The sequence below is a fragment of the Prorops nasuta genome, unplaced genomic scaffold (genome assembly GCF_024137725.1).
Source record: "Prorops nasuta isolate Cenicafe-Biocafe unplaced genomic scaffold, Cenicafe_Pnas_1.2 PNAS00018, whole genome shotgun sequence".
In the NCBI taxonomy this organism is placed as follows: Eukaryota; Metazoa; Arthropoda; class Insecta; order Hymenoptera; family Bethylidae; genus Prorops; species Prorops nasuta.
Genome location: NW_027116815.1, coordinates 1765728 through 1790027, shown reverse-complemented (window position 1 = coordinate 1790027; position 24300 = coordinate 1765728). Strand labels below are relative to the sequence as shown.

The window sequence follows — 24300 nt, the reverse complement described above, 5'->3', positions numbered from 1 at the left end:
CTACGAAGTTGCATTTATAATACCAGATCGATGATCGATCGATTAAACCCAGACCACTCTAATCCCTGTTCAAAGTTTGAATTATTCTTTGAAAACCTAAGCAAAATTATCAACAATATTTTTTAATAAAATAATTACCATTATAATCTTAAAACTCTCAGGTTGCAATAGAAATAATTTTCAACTGTAAAGCCGTAGGTAATCTAGACACAAATGGTGCATTTTATTTCCTTTCGAGGACGGGATAATCATTGAAAGTCGAAATTTTTGTTATTATGATTATTATTCTGATTGTTATATTCACTATCATTACTGTTATTGTTGCAACTACGATTATCGTGAGTGTGGCATCTCTCGTGTAGCAACATACATGTAGCACATTGTCCGAGGGTCGCAACGGAAGTCAACGATAATCTTTTCAACGATATTTCTTATGCTCACTTTTATAACAACAAAACATTGTCACATATACATATATAGTGTTCGTACATATAACTCTTAAGTCGGGGCATTGGCTATCCAGTGGACACAACCACGTTTATTAAACACTAGAAACCTGATGGTCGATCAAGCTTCATCATCGCTCGAGTAAAATCTCTACATGCGAGATTCTCTGCACAGGACGGATTTTTTTTTAGTACAAATACTCTTGTGTAAAATTCTTTCGACAAATTTTCAATGAGAATTTCATCAGTTCCTACCTTACCGACGGATGTATTCGTACAAAAACTGTATAAAAATTGTATAAAAATATGAAAGTTTTTTAATAAAAGTTTGTGCACGTTTGATTAACGTCTTAACGCACGAAGTATACACATGGGTACACCGAGGAAGAAAATTGTTTGATCCAAATAAATCGTACCTCGAATAATCCCAATGAGATTAAACTCACTCGATATCAATGATCCTTTTTTATTTAAATGGATGAAATTTTATTCGAATCGAATAATTTTGCTCCCAATATAATCGTCTGAATCTAGTGACGTTCCAGGGAACCGAAGAGAGTCACCCGAGGAGGATGTACACCGAACAGCCGAGGCGGTACATAGGAATAATGCGATAACGAGATAAGTTGATTAATTAAATAATTCATTAATTAACAAAAAGGTAGGCGTGTCAGTAGGGATGAAGGGCGGCCAATCCGAGTCTCGGTGGTTCGGCGTAGCTGTGGCGGTATCTACCGGGACTCGGTACAATTTCCAAAGGTGGTCTCGCGCTTTCGCGATCCAATCCTGGATATCTCTCGTGCTCGGACAGCTCCTGGTAAGTCGTTGCTCTCGCCCGCACTTTCTCGCGCAATTCACGCACGTGTCCTCTCTCGCGGAAATCCCGTACCTGCTGAATAAACAAAAGAAAAACCATCATAATCTAATCACTGCTTTTCCTACTATATTTATAATAAATCATTGTACTGGACTATTATACAGCCTGCAGAACTATCCAGCTGCTTAATGCTAGTTTTCCCTAATTGCAGCTCTTCGAAATATTCGACAATAAATTCTCGAATTATCCAAGATATTTTTCACGTGAAATTTCACCAAGTGATTTCTACAATATAGCTATATATAATGGCCAGTTTTTATTGGTACCAGTGGCAATAAGAACTTTCTCTCTCCTTAGGTGTTTCCTTACTTCTCTGAGATCGATCAGGTTACGTTGATCCCGAAAATCTCGACCGATACCGGGATTCTCGTAGAAGCTTCTGGGTCTGGGCCTAGAGATTTCCGGTTCCGGTCTTTCGTTGTACTGGTGTGTCCTCGGTCGAGGTTTAACTCTGTAAGCATCGTTTTCTCGTTCGAGTTGCTCCACGTGACTGCGTCTCAGCAAATGGTCCCGAGAAATGGGAGTATTCAAGTTTGGAGGATTCTGACGGGATACTCGATCATCCCGGATCTGTCTGGAAGATTCGGCCCTGAAAATAAAATTATTTATTAGCAAATTTGTGTGCCTACGTCTCGCTACCATTATCTAATTTTCACATTGATATCACTGGCAGAAGCTGACGAGCTATGATATACTTTGACTTGGATTTCAATTCCAGCGATAGAACTATAGTGAACAATGGGAATGGAGAACGATAATGGTTCGTGGATGAGGAATAATTTCGAGGTAATCATATGCCTGGCGATAGATTTCTTCCGAATGAATTTTCTCCACGAATGCTTATATTATAGAGCATAGATCCAACCTTCGGAAATAATGTCATCAGCGTGCCACTTGGTCGAGCCGCACATTCTCACTTTATCAAACTCTCCCCATATACCTACCTTTGATAAATCAGTTAGGAATGCGTCCCGGGACACTTGCAAGCTTTACGTTTTAAAACCCAGAGCTATATATATAAAACCATGGAAAGCTATAGACCAGATTATAAGTATACATATAGGAAAATGAAAATCAGCTCTTTTCGTTATATAGTAACATTTACGTAATTGTTGTCTAATTATGGGACTTTTATCAATTAACACTATTGTCGCTTGATTCAAGGACGATTGGTAGTGATAGAAATGATAAATATCACGAGAACGGGAAGTGTGTTTAGAAGGAAATATTAAAATCAAAAGTGTGGGAAGAAAACTTGTTTGAGATGACAATTGATTTGTGCTAGTTGGAGAACCAACCTATGGACCCCATGATGGTTATCGGGCTCTCGTTGTCTAGTGATTATAGGCCTGGCAATATTTTCCCTCTCCATAGCCCTGAACATCTCCTTGGCATCCTGGAACCTTTCCCTCGGACTGGTGACTTCACCAGGACTGATCCTGGGCTGGTACTGGGGACTCGGCGAGCGTTGCCTGAACTCGGCTGCTCGACGATTTCTGTTCTGAGAATTCGGGGACACTCCTCTATTAGTCATCTGATTCGGAATTCTCTCGGGACTCCTCGGTAGTCTTGGCAAATTCAGGCTGGACTCCGTTGTCTCATTTTCAGGAAGATAATCGTTCTCCTCCGTTGCTCCACCCCAGTCGTCATCTGAAATAACCATAACTCGTAAATTACCAAGCTCTATAAAAAACTTTATCCGCGTCTTCCATCTTCTTTCGTAGTTAAAATTCCACTCCATCGAGTAGGTCGTCATTTTTTTCTAAAACTTCGGAGAAACTTGTATAATAATCGATCATTCTCCGACTATTCCTGCTCTTTATAACGCTCCTCTGAAGCCTGGCTGCATACATCCAGAACGAACTATCGGAGATTAGGTTTGTGAAAGAGATCAAAAAGGATAATTAGAGATTAGAAATAGACGTAACGGTATTGGCTTAAGTAAATGAAACGCTGCAAGTAACAAAAGCGTGGGGCGCATTGTTAGACAATAACGGTATACGTATACGTATCTCGAAAAGGTCAATGGGATTTAGAAATCGTTTGGTAGAGAAACGTCTCTGGGGGAAAAAATAGAAAATGGATCGAAAAAAGCAAAATGGGGAAAAGCTCTATGATAGCCACTCGTCCATTAAATCCTAACCAGTGTGCATGATGGAATTAAACCTTTCATACATTTGTCTCGTCTTTCACTCCAAGCGCTATATATATATATATATATATATGTACTATATACAATGGAGCGTTGTTGGGTGAAAATCTATACTTGGCTATATAAACAAGACTGTCATTCTTAAGGAGTGTACATAAGAAACAGGACCAGGTTAAATATATTAATTTTGCTTGCGAGGCTCTAAATATTTTTCTAAAGTAATAAATGATTAGAATAAATCACATGGACAAATCAAAAACCTAATTAAACTGATTTAGTGGTTTAAATGAGTGACAAGGACAATTCTAACGTACATCAAGCAGAATCTCATGACCTAACCATCATTCAAAGCTAAGGTTATACTCTTTCATTCTTGAAGAGTGTACACAGAAAACAGGACCAAGTTACATATATACATAACATACACACCAATTTTGCTTGATATCTCTGTACAATAACGAATAAATCATGGATGAAAAAAAGCAAATCCGACAGATTTGGCGATTTAAATGAGAGAAAAGGATAATTTTGAGGGATATCGGTGAAAATCTCGTTGACCTCCCCGTGATTCAAAGCTATAAGTTTGGCGAGTTTGGAACGAGTGTGGAAGGGGACAAGATTGAAAGAGACACGAAGAGGCTGAGAGAGGCCTCGGGCTGTGGGCCGAGAATGCGGAACCTTATTCCTCAGCTTCCTACGAGGTCGATTCACACACGAATTCACCGGCGTCATCCACTTGGTCAGGTGGCATCATCAGCTGCGAGACTCGCGACTCCTCGTCAAGAGTACCTTATTGCAATAATCGCCCGGCAGTTCCGCTACTCGCTTCACCTTTTTCTTCCGAGACACATCGGATCTTTCATTTTCTATCACGAAACTCTATTAGAATTTATTTATATACTCTTCGTTCTCCGGGAGTAGTTTTGGTCTTGCGACGTGTAATGATGAATCGTGAGAGGGGGGAGGGGTCGAAGCTATCAATGCCGGACTGCAAGAACTGAATGAAGCGTGCAGAGTGGAGGTATATAGGAAGGATGGACACGAGAGCGTTAATTAACTGTATATATCGGTGGGAAAAGGCGTCCGGGGGAGTGCCGTTACTGCACATGGAATCTAAAGTCGATCTGCACGGATATAACGAGACTATTCGTATAAACCTGTTCCAATATTATTCTTCAGCAATTTTTTCTTTCGACGAATAATTGCTACTGACGAATACAAATTATATGTGTACGTTTCTATAGAATTCTCTCTTCCGAAGTTCTCCGTCGCCCGACTGATGAACCACTGCAGCAGTTGGCTTATTTATTATTACTTTTTTGTCATTTTATCTCACGACACGCGTGACGAGCGTTTCAAAATATCGCTCGACAGTGGCGTAGCCAGCGATGCCTGACAATGAACGCATTACGACATTTCCCGACGACGATAGACTTTTTCTCGCGACTGCAACGTTGAACAAAGCAACGCCAACGTTAACAGATGGGATTTGGTTAAAAAAGATATTTGAGAATGTCGTTCTTTTTTGCAATGATTTATCGTTATGCGCAGGTTTTTTTGTCCAGATCGAGAATGTGGTTTTTATCGTCTCTTTCTTTTGAAACATTCGATATTACTTTCTGGATGACAATTTTTTGAGTGTATCGTGCATATTATATCATTAATCGAGTCAATTGAATTCCATGCTTTGTTTAGATAAAAGATGTCGAATTTTTTCTCTTGCTCTTGAATCATTGAATATTTTTGCTGAATGAAAATATTTTTTTGTCCCTCATATCATTAGTACATTGATCAAATCAATTGTGTACATGTTTTGTTTAGATATATAGAAAATGTTGTATTTTTTCTCTTGCTCTTAAATCATGAAACATTATTACCGAACGAAGACATCGATGATTATTAGTGCATATTATAAATGTTAACTTAAATAATTGATGTCTATACGAATAGAAAAGAGTACGATGCTAGAAAGAGATTAATTCTAATGGATTTGGTGAAATCAATTAAGGATAATTGATGGAATTAATTATAGCGGAGGCGTGGGGTAATTGAGGAGTGTGATAGGAAGGGGAGGGAATGACACAGCAAGAGTTCATCGATTTGAATCGGGACGCGGGAAAATAGGGGGTTACCGGGAGCAGTTTTAATGGATTGAAGCGGTTCTCCGGTTAAGGTGGCTAATCGCTATTGGGAATCTAGGTAACGTGGGACATTTTCACGCGGTGCAATGCCACGGTACGCAAACGATACGTACGCAAATCGCGAGTACCAAGCATGCGGGTATACCCATACACCTATACAAGGTGTCGCGTAAATAAGAATCCAAAGAAAAACCACAGTTCCAGATCCGCGAAACAAGTACACGATTATACACGAGTGACGAAAGCCTCTCTTTAAAAAGTGTGAACGATCAGTTAAAAGTCTCCTGTGGAAACACATGTCGAGAGAAAACCACGAGCAGTTTTTCTACAAAGATATGCCACTTTAGCAACATGCGGAGATTTTCGCAACACACCCTGTATGCCACAGGTATATTATAATACGCAAAGTGTGCCAACACCGGCTTACATCAGTGCGAAACGCTATGTGAATTAAAACCCGCTAGGCGAGAGCATCTGCGTTATCAATCAACAATAAGCCTCGTTAGCCTCAATTAATTTCTATCGATATGAAAATCCATTATGCAAACTTGAACTGGAACACGAAATCAGATCCTCCGTGTAATCGTCTCCCACTGGAATAGAATTTTTGCGAATCGTTCTCCAATATGTAAAATACACTCTTCTAGAACGAAACAAATCTGTTTATAGCGATGATCGAGCTGCTGGACGCTTATTACAAAATTGCATTATGCAGAAATCCTGATAGAGATCTGAGATGGCAAATTACTGGACCAGTTAACCGGATGAGTATATATATATATATATATATACATGCGAGGATCTTATCGCACGGGGCTATTAATAGACGGAGAAATTCTAATCGATGATGGAGGATTGTGAGATGGGCGGTTTTCCAGGGCGACCAACTCGAGATTAAGTCGATCCAGAGACGATAAGCAGATTTTTCGCAGCTTTTGCATAAAATGGCGGATAACTAGCGAGTGTACAGCTACGCGTTGCTGATAACGGAGCTGGAATTTTTTTTGCATCATGCTTGGCCGGTGGTTTGCTCTTTACGACTACACAGCCCTGAAGTGAAGATACATGCCCGCGGGCTGGTACCTGCCGCTGACACGACGTCCTAACGGTATTCCTTCCACCGTAACAGGTGCCCAATACAACCTTCTGCGAATGCGTACTTAACGTCGCCTTTTAAACATCCAACCTTTTCATACTCCTTCTCCTCCTCCTTCGTTTCTCCTCACGAATTTCATTCCATTAATCGATATGGGTCAGTCGACCGACAAAACACGCTTCCCTTGCATCACGGAAAACAACATTCGAGAAAAATACAATTGCGACCCCTCGCGAAACCCTACAGTGTGCCGTCGCAGAGTGCATCCCTACTTTTATTCGCCACGAGGAAAATCTGATTTGGAGAACGGGGAAAGCTCTCGTGCTCCAACGCAATCGTAGATAAAAGATTAGTCGGAAAACTGAATAATTCCGTGCTTCGTGCCGAAAGAAATTTTGATTCGTTTGAATTTTATCGAAGCATCAGAATTTTTCATCGTCAAAATTCATTTATCCGTCCGAGCTATCGTTTGTAGAATCTCGCATAAATGAATTCTCTATATTCGCTTCGGTAGAATCAGAGTGTGGCAGGATTGATGAATCTTTAAATTTCTATCTCCATATATTGTTTTTCTTGATTTTTTATGCGTGATTCTGGAAAGATCGCTCGGTTGTTCTACAACAATACTATTTTTTTTATATTTAATTGGGGTTAGTAACATGTAGAAAATTAGAAAGAAAATAGAGAAAACGTTGCTAATTTTACCGGACGTTCGTTGCATTTCTTTATAGGAATTATTCGTTTCAGTAAAATTATAATATGGAAGACTCACTGAATTTTCAAATCTACAATTCTAACGTTACTATCACTTTTGCGATTTTCGAATTTGGATTCTAGGAAAAAATCATCGATCGTTCCAGATTAATAATCGGAGAATTATGATATTCCCGATGAATGATCGAGTTTGGAAATATACACAGCTCGTTATTATGAGAATAAGAAACGCTGCTGACATTATCAAACTTGGTTCACTGAATATTTAAATCGTTAGTTCCAACATTATCCTCTCTATTGATTTTCAATGTGCAATTCTATAAAGAACCACTCGGTTACTCCACATCGACATCCAGAGAATGACGTTATTCCGTGATGAATAATCGAGGTTAGGACAAACCCATAACATTAGGAAGAAAACGCTACCAATTTTACCGGACGTTCCCCTCAGTGTTTACAGCAATTTGTCGACCTGATTTTCAGGATCCTTCCGCGAACACGAAAGTCGAATCTCCCCTCGTTGATTTTCAGGAATGATTTTTTCCCGTCGGATTGTCCCGCGATGGGCAAATTGCGAGTTGACGGGAGTGATTGACCGAGTTCTTCGGCTTGTTGCAGAGTTGTGTACCGATCGAACGAAGCGAAGGAGACGAAAGTGGAGAATTGTGTGCAGGTCGTTAGAGCGATCGGCACGCGACTGCATTCCTCGGCTCTCGAAACGGTACGTGGCGAAAACTGAAAAATCCAACGACGTACTCGTGGGAATAAGCCACGTGGATTTTTCGAACTCGGCGAAAACTGGGCAACGAGGTCGATCCTGCGCTCTGCCCGGTTCTCCGCGAGTCTCCGACCGCGAGATTCGTCAACAGCGACTCGTGCACATCCCTGGCACCGTATATATATATATATATATTGTAGTATAACGGCGAATGCGTGCTAATGTATTCTAATAAGCGTGTATATTTATATGTATGTATCAGAGGTGGCAATAGGCGGGGACCTGCCGAAATTTTCGAGGGCAGTAGTTGTTGTCCCTTTGAGAAGGAAACACTGTACAAATTCGGTCAATAAAGTGAACGTTGATACCACAATATATACACATATAAAGGTTCCAAATCTCTCGCACACAATCGCTGACCTCGGTACGTGTCAAGATCGGAAAAAACTGCGTATATCGAATAAGTTGGAGCAAGAAAGCCTCGTTTTCAGCTTGGAAAAATTCGTCGTACAGTCCATGGAGAAAGCTGCGGGTTTTTGCGAGCTTGGCCTATGAGAGAATTGGTGGAAGGACAGTTTTTTTTTTTTTTTTCTCGTGACGGATCGATCCATCGAGCGAGAAAGAGTCATTGGACTTTCGATGATGGAAGAAACACAAAGACTTTCACTTTCGTGCGAGATTCAGCATCCGGCGAGCCCGAAGAATCTCTCTCGAGCGGAGTAATGAAGCGTTCAGACCGCGAAGCTCTGCCTTTCCCGAGAGCGATCCTGGGATCATGGACCTTCGCGTTCGCTGCTATATTCGCCATCGGTGCACGAGCTACACACGTCTCGCTCCATCACATCGAAACTCGATATATCGATACTTACCGTGCCTTCGATCTTCGGAGAACCCACATGCAACCATTTTTCTTCATCTTCTTCTCCCTCTTCTTCTCTTCTTCATTTTCTTGCTCCTTTACAAGGACAAACCGATCGATATTCGATCCGATCGTTTCAACTATCGCGTATCAAAGAGAGGGAGAGAGTTGTGTAGTGTACACACGCAAAGAATGAATTCTCTCGAAGGTTTTGGAGAACGTTTGGAAAGAGAGACTAAAGTGGGAGGGGGCAGGTTCGCTCACCAGAGGAAGAATCCCTGGATGGTCTGGAGGGCCTGGGACCCAACGGATGATGCGATTGGTACGGCGGTGGGGTCGCCGCACTGTCGGACCCAATTCCGCTGCTGGCTGCACTTCTCGTGCCGCCCCTGTCCACAGCCGTAGTTCCACCTACGATCGTTTGGTTCAAGCACCTCCTAAACTCGATCCCTGCCAGGTTACCCCGATGCCGGTGCACAGTGTCGTAATCCCGCGGGGGCAACAGAATCGGGCCCACATCGTTGTCCCCAGAATTACCTCTGCCTGAAAGACAAAAACAACGTCTTCAATAATAATATTCACATTCCCCAATCCAATCCAAAAATAAACCCTGAAATCTCGTCATTCCCAAATCTCACGATCCTTGAGTGTATCCACTTTTTCCAACGTTTTTTACTCTCCTCTCGACGCTTTTAACGAGGACAACCACGCATACCAATGAAGAAGAATTATTGAAACGATAAATTTTAAGGAGATATGTACTTTTTTTTCGGATAATTCTCGATAATTTTATTTCTGTGGTGGATGTTGAAGATCTCGAGGGGTTGGATTTGTATATATACCTAATTTTGCGCGCAGTTCAGCGGCGAGAGACTCGTAAATCGTGGTGGTTTGAACAGGATCGTGTCGGAGTTCCCCGCTGCCCTCGGAGGACTCGGACTCCCTCGTGCTGCGGCCATCGCTGCCCAAATTACTGCGTATCCTTCCCTCCACCGAGGCGACCCTCGCCAAATTGTCCGAGTGCGACGCCAAGGCCTTCAACTGACCACCCAGCAATTCCGCCGTTTCCACAGAGTCACATCTGCAAGTTACAAAATACTCCACAGTTTTTTCCTTTTTCTTTTGTTTAATTGTCCCGCTCCCATTTATCACCATCCTTAATGGCCCGCTATGGAAGGGTATAAAGTACACACACATACACACACACATATATATATATATAGCGTACGGTCAATTAGCGAGTGAATTACGAGGAGTGACCGAGGTCGATCGAGGCGGTGAACCAATCGACCTCCATTTAAACGGATTTTCCAGAAAGGAAAAAATGATCCGTGCGTGAAAGAGAACTCGCTCGCTTGGAATCTGCAAGCCTAAATCTCCTTCTTTCGCAGTCACGTTTTACGCATTTTTACCAGGCATTATTCGTGGCGTGAGATTTTTCGCCGATTCATATATAGCGAGGTTACGTCAGTTCCTTGACACTGTACATTTATTTTAACCATCTAGCTGTAACGTAACTTTGTTTCGTTGTAATATACATATATATATATATATGATACCACCTCGATAATAAATTAATAAGAACAAGTACATAAATATCCAACGAAATTAAGTCGAGTGTTTCGGAGGATTCTCGAGTTTAACGGTTACAGGAATTAAGGTTAATATTTATTTGGAGCATATGCTTGTATATAGATACCTATAGGCATGAATATGAACAGGGTTATTAGTGGCAGGATTTGGCAGAAGAAGAGTAGCAGCCACGATGTCCTCCCGTTGAACAGCTGCAAGAACCGCGTGTCCTGGTACCAAATGCTTCACAGCAGGCCTCGAGGATCCCCCAGGATGGACCGTCTGAATGATCTTCAAGCCCTTGATGCTCACCTGTCGATAAAACTCGAGCTTATTTCTGTTCATCTTCCCGCAGCACGCAGCCCCTCTTAAACCTTTTGCCAGGCCGCTGCCGCCGGGGGAACTTTCGACGTAATAAAAACATTTATCACTGCTGGTAATTGCAACTTTACCGCCTGGCAAATATATAATGTGCAGGCGAGTGCCTCGATAATGCGTTTGTTGCGCGAATCAACGTTTTACCGTTGACCTTGAAGCGAGGCGGGCTCCATCACAGGAGGGGAGGTATAAATTTCGTCCGACGAACCGGCTGACCTTAACGAGACCTTAGAGGGGACCAGTCACACACTTCTCCGCGTCTATACGAAATAACGTTGCGAGCGCAGCTTTCTACATTCGAGCAAAGTTTGCATAACACTCGATCCACAGAGCCACTATTATATATATATATATATATATATATATATATACGTATATCGCGGACAGAGAAATATTCGTCCTCTCTTCTAAGGTCAATAAACGCGAATCTTGCGCAACTGTATATGTATATACAGCGAGCTACCTAAATCTCTCTCGTCGTCGATCTCTCGATCTCTCTCATCGTCCTTAATATGGACGGGGAAGGATATAAAAAATCTCATGAATATATCAAACTGATTATCGCTCTTCTCGATATACAGGCGAATATATAACGAGTGTAACGTAATTAGACTTGCACAATTTTAATTTGGACGTGCGCCATTATTTTGTAACGTTGTAATAGAAATCGGACGGAATTAGCCTGCGCGAAAGGAAAATTCACACGGACTCGACTATATCGCGACGGGAGAAAGAAAATTTCGTTGCATCGCGCGGGCTTTCTGCAGCGTCATAGATAAATTACGCGGCTGATGGTGCTAATTACGACCTTGATCCACATGCCTAACGCACCGGATAGCTTTCACAAATTGTTTTCCGCTTTTGCCACCGAAGCATCGTCCGTGCAGCAGAGTGTATACCGGACTTATCGAGATTCATTAATCGCTAATTGGCTCCTTTAATTCTTCTTTCTCCTATCGCACTTTATTTACCGGAGCGAGAATCGTAAAAGCTGAAAATAACTCTTCGCTCTGTCGCCGGTTTTCGCGATTGTCGATAATGTAATCTTTGTAATGGGGCACATCGAGGAGGATGTTTTTAAGGTGAAGATCTTTCGCGGAATGAATGAAATTGATAATTGAGGTTACGCGGAAAGTAGCCGCAGGGAGCAGGATTGATTGCGGTAGCGTCGATTTCTAAATCTATCGTCGCTTCCTTTTGCAGATTTCAATTGGCATGCGACAGGAATCCCGTGTGCCACGTGCTCTCGACGGTCATATCCATTTTCTCTTTCTCATCATATGCCAGCTCGGTCAGTCTTATTAACATTGAACTCGTTCCTGGATTTGGGTCAATAAATGCAGCCCGCAAGTGTATTCCTCGCTAATTTGGCATAAACCATTGAAAACTCTTTGCGATGAAAAAAAACTACAACTTTCTAGTACATCCAGTATTTCTCGTATTATATATATATATATAGTATATCTAGAGTCGATCGCTGTTTTTCGTTATTGAGAAACCGATAGTTCGCCTTGAACGACCATCTTCCAATATTCAGAATCGAAAACATCCTGCTTTTTTCTGTTTAATAAAGATGGAAACTATACAGAAACTTATCGACGATCGATCGGAGAACCAGAAATATATATACAGAGAGAGAGAGAGAGATGTAAGCTGAGGTCGTAAAATTGGCGATTTTGCGTTGGATTGCTCTACGCTTTCACTGTTACCAAAACTATTTTAGTAGAGGGAGGGGGTGTTTGAAACGCGCGACATGACGCAAATTTCGTTGATCTGGGATAGGAAATTTTTCAAGTGTGTTTTTGAGAAGGCAGAAAACCGGATCTCTCGGAATGTTTTAGGACTCACCTGCAAGGTGACCTTGAAAGGTTCTTGAAGTCTTTCTCGTTCGAGCAGGTGAGCTATGGCAGCGGGCATCGCGTCCACCCCTTTGGCCTCCCTTGCCCCGAGGTACCACACGTAGTAGGAGCTCTTCTTGACATCTTTGCTACCCCTCAGACGCAAGGCCATCACTCACTAAACATTCCAAAGACAAAAACACTGAATAATCAAATTTCTAAAACCAAAAGAACACTGTAATTTTGTAGATTGCAGAAGAAAATTAATGAACCGTTTAAAATTGAAAAGACATACAAGTTATTGACATCTCAAGCTCGAGGAAGGGAAAGAAAAGGAAATTGAGAATTTGCTGCGGTATTTAATAAAAGATTTTAGTTGAGGAAGTATATATACTTTCTTATTACACTATCGAACGAAAACATCAATTTTACCGTCCTGCCTAAGAGAACACGCGCAAGTTCATCCACTTCCTCAATTACTTTCACGCTTAAACCCGTTTCCACGCTATCCATCTGCAGCAAATCGCTTCCCACCGACCCGTATCGCACCGCTAATCCGTCGCGATGAATAAAAATAAGCGGCGACAGACACGGTCACGAAGCTCTATTCTGGCCCAAAAAATATTCTCCAAAGTGAATTTCAGTAGCGTGAAAACGTGCCTCGTATACATAGATGTATATATATATATATATATATATATATATACAGAACGTATCGCGATGAACAGTAGGCTCCTATATTACGTACCGGAAAGGATAGGAAGAGAGGGAAAAGAAGAAACAATTTGCGAAGCTTAAAAGAATTTAACAGGAAATCTCGAGCAACCAATGGAACCTTTCAACAGTGGACAATAAAGCGATAATAAACGTTTTTAATTGGTTGGAAAGTATCCAAGTGTCTCAATAGCTAGGGTTTTTGCGAAATTCCATTGGTAAACAAGGAAGCACATGGAATTGTTGTGAAAACTCGAGGAGGCTCATCCGTTTATTATCGTTGCTGGAATTTGCACAATTCCAAAGCTCGAGCAAATTATGGTACACTAATAACGAAGCGATATTAAAAGCCACTTCCGCGAGGAGACTCCTCGACGTTCCTAATAACACACGGAGGAAACGCGTCATTTTCCCTCCTCAAAGTTTTTCAATTTATTAATATACCTGTGTACGCGCGTATATAAGAGAGGAAGGACGAGAGAACGAAGGGCAGAATTTTCGAGGAGATACGGATCTGCCGATGGCGTACCGATTCCTAACATGGTTCGTCCTCGGGAAGGCAGACGGTGTGGCGTTTTCTGGACTGGTGTTGGTGCCTCGTTGCAGTTGGCCACTCGTGCCAGGTAGAAAATTCAACCGAGCGTATACAGGAGAGGAGGAGAGCACTACTCGATTCTTTCGCAAGAAAATACGCGAGGAAAGAAAGGTATTTGGAGAGATGTACGCACCTGAGCACTCTTCGTACTGGAGAACCGTAAACTGAAGGACGCCGAAGATATTTTCCGATGGTGCACGGAATGCCGGAACAGGAGCGACGAGGAGGATGACCACGAAGAACAAGAAGAGAAGGAGGGGGAGTAGGAGGAGGAAGACGAAGAAGAAGAAGAAGAAGAAGAAGATGATGATGATGATGATGATGGTTGCGGTGGTAGAAGGATGAAGGCGCCGATGGTTTCAAGGCGAACTTCGTCCAGCGAGATGTGGTCGAGAGTGGAGAGGCCGCTGAGGCCGTTGAGCATCGCGGCTCCTCTGTCAATTGGCAATTGGTTTCCTCTGGTATCCTCTGGCACGATTTCACTGGCGCGCGCGCGCGCGCTCACGGGAATCGCGAAAGACTGGACTGGCACTGGCAAGTTGCTCGTTGCTTGGGTTGGCCGCGAAGGGAACGCGAGAACGAGGTTACACACACAGGCTGCAGAGCCGCCCGCGGCGGCCTCTCTCGGCGCTCCGCTCCTGCTCTCCTCCTCCTCCTCCTCCTCCTCGGTCTCCTCCTCCCCCGGTACCAGCCAGACTCTTGCCAGTCTGCTCGACACCAACACCCAAACTCCGCTCGCCTCGCCTCGACTCGACTCGATTCTCTTTCCACTTCTTCGCTTTGCTGCGATGCACTTTGCTTTTTCTCTTTACTCTTTCCACCACCTGTATATATATATATATATATACTACTCAACTTCAAACCCACCCTGACTTTACACTGAAAATCCAAAGTGAATTCTTGAGATTCAACGGTAAAATTCTTTCGAGTTTTTCTCACTACACAGGACAAGCTAGTTTGATATAGGACGTGTGGAACTATACTCCTCTTTCCCTCTTTGTCCGCAGGTTCTTTCCGTGGGCTTCCCCCCCCCCCCCCCCCCGCCCACTACTATATTCCGTCCCTTTGGGCAGGTACATAGTACAGGTAGAAAAAGGGGGAAGCACCGTGCGATAAAAATAGTCGGAGAAAGAGAGAACGTAGCGAAAGATTCTCTTCGGACGTCGCTTACCCTCTTTTTCTGCTTGCCACAGTTGCCACCACTTTAATCGTCTTTTGCTCCGTTGCGCTCCCTTCCACTCTCCTCGTTCCTTCGTTTTCTCTCTCATTCATCCAACGCTCCCCACTCGCGCCTTCCGCGCGCCAAAGGGACCCGGGACCTGTTCCCCCCTCTCCACCTACGCCGTGCACATACCATACACTGTACCTCGAGCACTCGCTTTACGCTTCAGCTCGTGCCAGGTGTATACACCGGCCTATACCGATTGATCAAACTATAATTGAGCCATTTTCTCTCTCTCTCTCTCTCTCTCTCAAAATTCCTCTCGAATACTACACACTGCCACACCCATAACCCTATAGATGATATTCCTCGCGAAATCTAAACTACTGCACAGTCCAAATGTTCCGCAGCCTACTTTTTCTACTTGATCGTGTGGCCAGACGTTATTACAAGAGGCTCCGCGCGGAGTCCTCCTTATCTTCGCGCCTCGAGAGTTTGCATATTTGGCTTGAATACCGGAAATATTTCAGATTAAAGAAATTTTCTGCAATTTTTTCGCATTAAAATGTACTCTGCCGGTGCGAGTTTCTCCGTGCTTTCTCTGTTATATTAATATAATGATTCGTTGTAGGAATGATGAATTGGAGTCAGTTGGAGGTATGGATAAAAAAGAAATATTAACGGTAAAGCGCATATGCAAGAAGCAAACGCCAATTTTGCCCGGCGCAGTGTCATTCCGATACTTCTAACGGTGAAACTTGAAGCGAGCTCCGCGCAAGTGATTTGCGTAAAGTCACGAGAGCCAACTTCACGCTGGAATCATCAACGAAAAGACACGTCGAGGGAAATAGAATAGAAATTGCGCGCTTCCTTGCGAGATCCTCTTCACGAGCGAAATGGAAAAAGCTCCGAGGAGGAAGTTCGATGTAATAAAAATAGCGACTCGCTCGGTTCGTCACTGGACTATACCGCGGAAATCATAAAAATAACTGTGCGCAATTTAACGTAACATTAAACCATGTGCTAATCGCCCAGACACACTCTCCCACAATTCAAATGCATCGAGTCAAGAACGACAATAAAAAATGCTAAAATTGGATAATTGTACAATTTTTCTGATTTTTTCTTAACTTATTTTTATTTTGCTCATTCAGGCTGTAGATGAAGGGGTTGGAAAGAAAATATTTATTCATTATTTACAATTTATAGATATATCGTCTCATGCGTTATAATGCTGCAGTATATAGTAGTACCTTGTCGAACAACAATAATAAGTTATCTGAACAAAAGAATCATAAAATGCTTTTATTTACAATTTCAGAGCTACATTTGCTGATTTAATTAGTGGTAATTAGAATTTGTGAAATTGTTAATTGGAAATTGTACTAATGACTGATTTATTTTTCTTTTTTTTCATTTTAAAGGTCAAGTTTAGATTGATATAAGCGCGTTACATTTTTAACGTGTTAGATCAGAGTTCAGGCAGCGAGAAATGTGCATTACGGGCCAATCCTTGAAAGATTCCTTTCACGCGATCAAATGTCGAGGAAATTTTTTTATTAATGTCATGAAAAGGATGTAGAAAGTCTCAGTGACGTAATAGTAAAACGTTGCATTAATGCCGCGTCTGCTCACTTCTAATTCAAATCGCAGTTCTTCTGCATTATAGGAAGTGAGAAAAGAAACCTATAATGCTCCTCGCTCTGTAATTATTCCACTACTATTCATCGTAACGTAAACAATTTAAACCTTCTCGAGTTCCCATCGTGTTATTAAACATCAATAATTACTTTTTTTTCTACTGTGTCTTCTTTTAATAGACGGTTCTTCGTTTATTCTATCTTGAACAGTTATTAGAAAAGCGATAAATATTGCGATTGTATACTCATGGTAATTAATCTTAGTAATTCTTTAACGATAAACACTTGTCATGGAATATTTCTGTTTTATCGGCCGAGTTACACACAGGATAAATTCTTTAGGAAATAATAATGAAAGTATGACTAGATGACGCCACTGCTACCGCGTTCGAGCAGGAGCCGAAGTTAATCGAAGCCGGCCGAAGCTAGTCGAATCAAAATATGAAGCCGCGAAATACCGTAATCGTAAATACGTTAACGTACAAACGTAGTGCTTGAATTTTACAGATGTTGACGATATAATTCAGAAATTCAGAATGGCAGATTTTACAACATTAGAGTTAAGGAAAAAAGAATTTCAGGAGAAACAGAAGAAAATATTGGAACTGCAGGACAAGGAAAAGGAGATAACGAAGCTTTATTCTCATTTGGAAGAGAAAAGCAGGAAACTAGAAGCAGCGAACAGAGAAAGAGATAAATTTGAGAAAGAACTTGTTACTACAAAGTCAGAATTAGCAGGAATTAAGAGAACTTTAGGTAAATATGATGAGATAAATTATTGTTTACATTCGAATGATTACTCTTTGTAAATATGCATTATTTTTCAATTTTTGTGTCAATGTTATTCATTTTTAAGTATTTATGTTTTTGAGCTGGTATGATTGGTTCTTAGACTTGTACTAGTCGAATAAACATTCAATAAATTTGTTGGTACAAATATTGTGGAGATGTTTTCTAGACCACAATAATTAAATAATGGTAGAAAATTTATTTTGATATATTTTATAAGATAAGTGGGAAGGTGCTCCAAAGTCAATCCTTTTGTTTAGCTAATTTTTATCTGTAAATTTTGTATAGACCTAGAAAGACAGGAAAGAAGGGACTTAGAGACTAGAGCATTGGGTTTAATAAAAGATGCCAAGCGCAAATGGGAAAATGCTGAGAAAGATAAAGTTGCTCAACTTAATAAGCATATTGAGGCTCAAACAGTACGTATCACAGAACTGTGTACGAGTAATAATGAAATGAGCTCACGATTACAAAGAGCTGAGTGTGATCTGCATACTGCTAATGCTGAGTTGCATAAGCTTAAAGTTTTTCAGGTTTGTTTTTCTATAAAGAAATAAGTGCTGATATTTTCACAAAGTTTAATGGCTATATTATTTTTTAGATGCAATATAAAGAGTCTTTGGCAAAGACAAGGGAGCTAAGCAGACAAAGCGCCCAAGGTGTGGAATCAAAATTAGAGGAAATAGCAACAAGAGCGCACAATCAATTGGCAGAACTTCGTGCTAAGCTAGATTTTGAAGTAGCGAGGAATGTAGAATTAGAAAATAAATTGAGAAACGAACAAGACAGCAATCATTGCCGTCAATCAAGATTAAATGTAGCTTTAGAATTAGCTCAAAACGAACTTAAAGACTGTCAGGAACAAGTAAGGAGCTTACAAGTAACCATACCTGCTAGAGATACTGAGATAGAAACTTTGAGAAATCAATTAAAGGAGAAAACTAAGCAGTTTGAAAATGCCAATGCCACAGAACAAACAATAACTGGACTGCAAGAGCAACTAGAGTCATTGATGCTAGAAAATGTACAATTAAAGGAACAGCTTCAGGCAACAAAGTCAGACTTAAACGAGACTATTTTGAATTTGGAGCAAACTGAAGCTCACGCATTGAATCTCGAGAAAGTCGCTCAAGATAAAGTTACCTTGCAAAAAAGATTACAGGACTCTATTGAAAAAGAAGAGGAGCAACTGCGTAAGGTAGGGAATCTTGAGGAATTGTTAAGACGTTTGGAACAGAGTGTAACCAAACTAGAGACTGAAAATGCAAGTCTAAAACAGAAAGAATATTTGAAGCCTACAACCAGCAGATTATCCAGTGACAACAGCAAGGATGCATCACACGTAAAAGAGCAAATAGAAAGACTGAAGGAGCAACTTGAAACTGCCAAAGAAAATGCCGCTGCTGACCGTCAAAAGGCAAAACAAGCACAAATGAATCTCTGGAAGAAAGAGAAGGAATTATCAGAGGCTAATTTAGATAAACGCATTGCTCAAAGAGAGAGCAAACGAGCAGAGGAAAAAATTAAGACGTTGCAGGAAGAGAAGCAGAAACTATTAGAAAAACTAAACAATAAAGCCAAAGAGGAGGAAGAAAGATTCAAGAAGCTTCTAAAGGAGTTGGAGACTGCGAAAGCGTCTTTGAACGAAATTACTAAAGATTCGACTAGAAATAAGCTGCAAGCTGATTCTGCGCAAAGAGCATTAACCCAAGGGAACAAACAAGTGGAAGAGCTACAGTCGGCGACCACGTCACTACGAAGAGAGTTAGATGCATCGCGTAAACAATTGAGGACAACTCAAGAGCGCGCGGATAGCTTGAACTCCGAAAACAAGCGTTTATCGCAAACTATTGCCAAACTGCGCGAAGAACGAAGCGAATTGGAGTCAAAGATTGAAAAATTGGAGCAAGAGGTAGATAGCTTCGAGGTAAACGTGGAGTTGCTAAAAGAAACCTGCACGGTTCTCGAGGAGCAATTGACTGATTACGAAAGATTGACGAGTGATCACGAAACTCGAGAGAACTTGTTGATTCAGGACAAAATGAAGCTGCAAAAGGATTTGGAGACTGCTGAAACTAAATTGCGAGAAGCTGTTGCTTCTCAGAACGAAGAAAAGACAAGGAGAATATTAGCCGAACGCAATATGGAGCGATTGGAATCTGAAACTAGCGATATCGAGGGTGAGAGAGACAATTTGGTAACGCAGAGGGATCAGTATAAGAAATTAACACAAGAATTGAACGCACAAGTTGCCGACTTGACTGCGAAATGCGATGAATTAAACTTCGAGCTGGCAGAGACAAAACGATCAATGGATAGTGCCAAGGCGGAAGCTCGAATCGTTAAGGAGGAGAGCTCTCAGCATTTAACTAGATTGCATGAACTGAAAGAAATCAACTGCAGCCTCATGGCTGACTTGCAATACAGCGTTGATCAAGGTCAGGATTTGCGCTCTCGAATAGCCGAGTTGGAAAACGTTTTGGAGGAAATGCGACAATTCTACCAAGAGAGAGAAGTAAAAGCCGAGAGCACGAGACAGCAACAGACTAAGTTAATAGATTACTTGCAGTTGAAGTTAGAGGAGTGCAGTAAAAAGAAAAAAACGGTATGTGACAAGATATTGGGCAATAAACAAAAAGAAAATATTCCACCTACTGGGATTGGTATGCCGGTTGGATACCGTGAATTGGAGAACCAGCTTGCTAAGGAAAGAGAGAAGGTGAAAGCACTGACTGAACAATTGTTAGCGATTAAGGCAATGCATGCATCTGCCTCGGCACCATCGACTCCGACATCTCCTGAAATGAAAAGAGCTTACACCTATGGTGCTGAAGCAACTGAAAAATTCAAGCAAGCTTTATCGCCCCAACGGATGGGACACAATATTCCTCATAGGTTCAATGTAGGTTTACCAATGAGAGCGGGAAAATGTTCCTCTTGCTTGGAATCGATTCAATTTGGCAAACGTGCTGCCATTTGCGGAGAGTGCCAAATAATGACACACTTAAAGTGCTCCTTAAACGTACCTCCTACTTGCGGCCTTCCAGGAGGATTTGCGAAATTCGGTAAGAACTGGAAGAACAGCGAGGAGAGCCTTTCTACACTTAGTGGTAGCGTTCAGACATTGGCTTTGGATCAGCCTGATAACGCGAAAACGGTAAGATTATTGGTTTTCTTGATTCGTTTTTCCTTAAGAGCAAGATGGATATGGACGTTAAAGAACGGCTCCACCTAAATCCTTTTAATTAAAAAACAATGTTACTTGAAGATTTGATTCAATTTCGGCAACGTTTTTGAATACCCAGAGTAGCGTCTTTCAGATAAAACGATGAAATTGTGAAATAATGTTTTTTTTTTAACCTAGATTTCAAATGATACCGTTCTGCAATGTCGGTATTTGCCTTCTCGTTAAATACGCAGGTCTTCTCATTAATTGTATGTAAACTGTTTAGCAGGAGGCCAAAGAAAGTCAACAAGTCAATGGGAATACTGTTGCAATGGAAAGCTGGGTTAAAGTTCCAGGGCGTTCAAAGTCCTGTTGGGAACGTAAATATCTTAGATTGGAAGGATCAGTCTTGTGTACCTATGAGCATCAACCTTGTGAGGGAATGGCCCCAATTAGTCGTTTCGATTTATGCGAAAAGGACAGCCCGACTATTTCCGAAACAGTCCAAAATGCTGATGTATTAAATACGGCAAGGTCCGATTTGCCTTTTATTTTTAGAATCGAGTCTACCACAACATGCTGGCCAATTACAAGGCTTGATATTATGGCTCTGAGTCAAACGGATAAAAAGAAATGGATATCAGCCCTTAAATCTGTTACTAGTCGTCAATTAAATAATACAGTTATGAAAAATGAGAAATATCAAACAATGCTTAGATTAGAGAAACATCAAGTAAGTAATTCTCTTGACGTGCATTGTTTTAAATCGTTTCAAAAGATATTCTGTAAAAATTTGCTTGGTATAATTTTTAGGTAGACATCAATTGTGCGGTTGATCTGCGTGGAGAAAATGTTTTATTGCTCGGCACTGAGGAGGGCTTATATTCTTATTGTCCGAAAAAATCGCAAACTCTGACTCACATTCGTGGAGTGAAACGAGTTCATCAATTGACTCTCCATTTCCAATTAGATTTAGCTTTAATGATTGCTGGTGAGAATAGACATTTGGTGTTCTGTAGTCTTCGCCAGTTGAAGAGCAATGCAGTTGCCGATGAATGCTCCAGGCCAGCAATTAACACGAGAAGTGTCTTGAACAGCCCCGAATGCTGTCATCTGTATCAACTTCAAAACGACATGCTTTGTGCTGCAACTGCAACGCATGTGATGTAAGTTCTGTTCACTTCATATGAATTATTCATATTCACTTCATTAAATGTTGTTATTTTATTTATAGATTACTCCAATGGGTAACTGAGGAAGATTCTGGAGAGTTTATCGGAGTAAGAGAGCTGGAAACCACCGAGCCCTGCAGTTGTGCGATATTTACAAAAAAAATGCTTATAGTGGGATGCAATAAATTCTTCCAAATTGATCTCAAGACCTACAGCGTTGACGGTATATCTGTCTTAAATATTATTTTCACATTAACAAATTGAAAGCACTGATTCATTTTAATATAAAAAATGTCTAATGTATAACCTATAGAATTTCCTGAGGAGGATGATAGCTCGGTTAAAGCAGCACTGACGGGAGCAGCTCGACTGGGAATTTTCCCCGTCTCAGTCGTGAACGTTTCTAGCGACTCGCGATCGGTAGAGCTTCTACTTTGCTACAACGAGTTTGGAGTGTTTGTTAATGAAAATGGTCAGCGAACTCGTTCCGTTGATCCAACTTGGAGCCACCTACCGTTTGCCTTTGGTAAGCCGAAACCTATTTCTTATTTTGTCTTTAATCCTTTAAAAATATCTTACCTAAATTTTTTGCAGCTTTCTGTAAACCATATCTCTTTATCATACACTTTTCATCCGTGGAGATAGTCAAACTGGATCAAGAGGCTTACAAATCAGAGGATAAAAGTCCAACTCGATCTCTAATAGAATTATCTAGCCCACGATATTTAGGCTTAGCAGGATCTAAAGGAATTTATGTTACAACCACAAACTCTTTCTTAGAATTATTGAAAATTGATGGTAGTTCTAATATACCCGATCTTAATGGAAGTTTGACAAGTTTAGACACACTGTAAGTATACATGGCCGTTATTATAATACTGTGTATAGAATTATTGAATCTAATCTTATAAATTTGTAAAATAACTACAGGGCTCAAGAAGATGATAGTAGCTCAGAATTTAGTTTTACCTCAAGTCTGATGGATACTCTCGATGGTCAAAACAACAAAAGGGTGCATTTTGCAAATCTATCGAATCACTAGAATAGTATATTTTTTTAATATAACTTGACAGTATATATATACGTATATATATATACTCCAGCAATAATTTCATTTACATGTAACAGTATGACGCACTCAATGGTTTCAAGTATAAATAATTATAATAATATAACAGGAAGTATTAAGTTTTACATAACCATGAGTTAGCAATTACTGAAGACAATCTATTCTACATAATAAATAATTTAACTTGATTTATAATTTCCACTAGCATTATAATAGAGTCTGATAATTCTTTGTTTTGCCTATTTTAGAGAATACTCTATCACTAAACGAAGAAATCACATCTGCCATTTTATCTCGAATAGGGTATATTATTGAATTACCAGAATTTTGGTTTGACAAGTACAAAAGTGGTATATTATTTTATATATAAATATATATATATTTTTTTTTAATTTAATTTTTTCCGACTTGACAATATACTATAGAATAGTGCTTTGTACTATTGATCTAAAGATCATTGTACTTAAAGATCTACTGAATATATAAATATTATTTTTAAGTAAAATTATTATTATAGTATCATAATATATTTTTGATAATTGTAAATTTACAAAGCTTTTGTAGTTTTGTAATCGCATATGTGAGATTACATCGCCATAAATTGTAAAACAATGTACTGCCATTATAATAAAGGTTAGCAGAGTATATGTGTACATGAAGAAAATTTTCGTACCCTAACGAGTCTAATAATTTTTTAATTAATAAGATATCATAAATTATAGTTTTATTTTGGGATAATAATTTATATTAAAACAGATTCATGGTCGTGTGCTTAAAATTCCAATGACGTACGAGCATTGAGTTGTTGTTAATTCCTCGTTACTTTCGTAATCGATTAATTATTTCCACTTTTGTCGAAGACACAAACTCTCTTTTCTCCAAGGGAAAGGGAAGACATAAGTTTGATCACGGCTAAGGGAATCTCATTGCATTATGTTAAATGAGCGGTTGTTGTATGAAACGATGAAACTAACGTTTGAAAACAAAAGTTTAAAATAGAAAGTTTCTAAATTCATCAGACTGAATTATTAGCGGATAAATTTAATTTCTATGGATTAAAATACCAAGAGAATGCGTAATAATAAGATGAAAGAATAGTAATAACCGAAAGGCTAGTAGCTATAATGAATTCATTTATTATACAGAGTAAGGCGACATCCGGTAGCCTTTGACATTGTCCGTATCAAGGAATATTCATGGAG

General features: G+C 40.4%; 2 protein-coding genes across 3 annotated transcripts; one reads left to right on the top strand and one right to left on the bottom strand.

Annotated features, from left to right (window-relative positions):
- Positions 1-292: 292 nt before the first annotated feature.
- Positions 293-14429, bottom strand: LOC136780236 (uncharacterized). The gene is made up of 8 exons (XM_066738473.1): positions 14234-14429; positions 12802-12969; positions 10703-10887; positions 9846-10084; positions 9268-9546; positions 2622-2973; positions 1633-1912; positions 293-1338 (listed from the first exon to the last, which is right to left on the bottom strand). The coding sequence occupies exons 2-8, from the start codon at positions 12961-12963 to the stop codon at positions 1117-1119; spliced, it is 1719 nt and encodes a 572-aa protein (XP_066594570.1). The 5' UTR covers positions 12964-12969; positions 14234-14429; the 3' UTR covers positions 293-1116.
- Positions 14430-15796: 1367 nt separating this feature from the next.
- On the top strand, positions 15797-23751 carry LOC136780230 (citron Rho-interacting kinase-like). 2 transcript variants are annotated; one of them, XM_066738462.1, is made up of 10 exons: positions 15797-15919; positions 17410-17658; positions 17980-18224; positions 18293-20848; positions 21147-21590; positions 21671-22023; positions 22092-22252; positions 22343-22555; positions 22624-22879; positions 22960-23751. In XM_066738462.1, exons 1-10 carry the CDS (start codon positions 15880-15882, stop codon positions 23069-23071), a joined length of 4629 nt encoding a protein of 1542 aa, XP_066594559.1. In that variant the 5' UTR covers positions 15797-15879; the 3' UTR covers positions 23072-23751. The 2 variants fall into 2 exon arrangements, with proteins under 2 accessions (XP_066594559.1, XP_066594558.1); XM_066738461.1 differs by having other exon boundaries at positions 21144-21590.
- The last annotated feature ends 549 nt before the right edge of the window (positions 23752-24300 follow it).

What these genes read in the sequence shown, in the direction of transcription:
- LOC136780230 (XM_066738461.1), top strand. Translation starts at nt 15,880, where the DNA reads ATGATTCGTTGTAGGAATGATGAATTGGAGTCAGTTGGAG. An exon ending in TGAATTGGAGTCAGTTGGAG is followed by an intron (nt 15,920 to 17,409) that starts GTATGGATAAAA and finishes TGAATTTTACAG; the next exon opens with ATGTTGACGATATAATTCAG. An exon ending in TTGACAAGTTTAGACACACT is followed by an intron (nt 22,880 to 22,959) that starts GTAAGTATACAT and finishes AAATAACTACAG; the next exon opens with GGCTCAAGAAGATGATAGTA.
- LOC136780236 (XM_066738473.1), bottom strand. Translation starts at nt 12,963, where the DNA reads ATGGCCTTGCGTCTGAGGGGTAGCAAAGATGTCAAGAAGAGCTCCTAC. An exon ending in GTTCATATTCATGCCTATAG is followed by an intron (nt 10,085 to 10,702) that starts GTATCTATATAC and finishes TGTAACTTGCAG; the next exon opens with ATGTGACTCTGTGGAAACGG. An exon ending in ATCCAGGGATTCTTCCTCTG is followed by an intron (nt 2,974 to 9,267) that starts GTGAGCGAACCT and finishes TGGTTATTTCAG; the next exon opens with ATGACGACTGGGGTGGAGCA.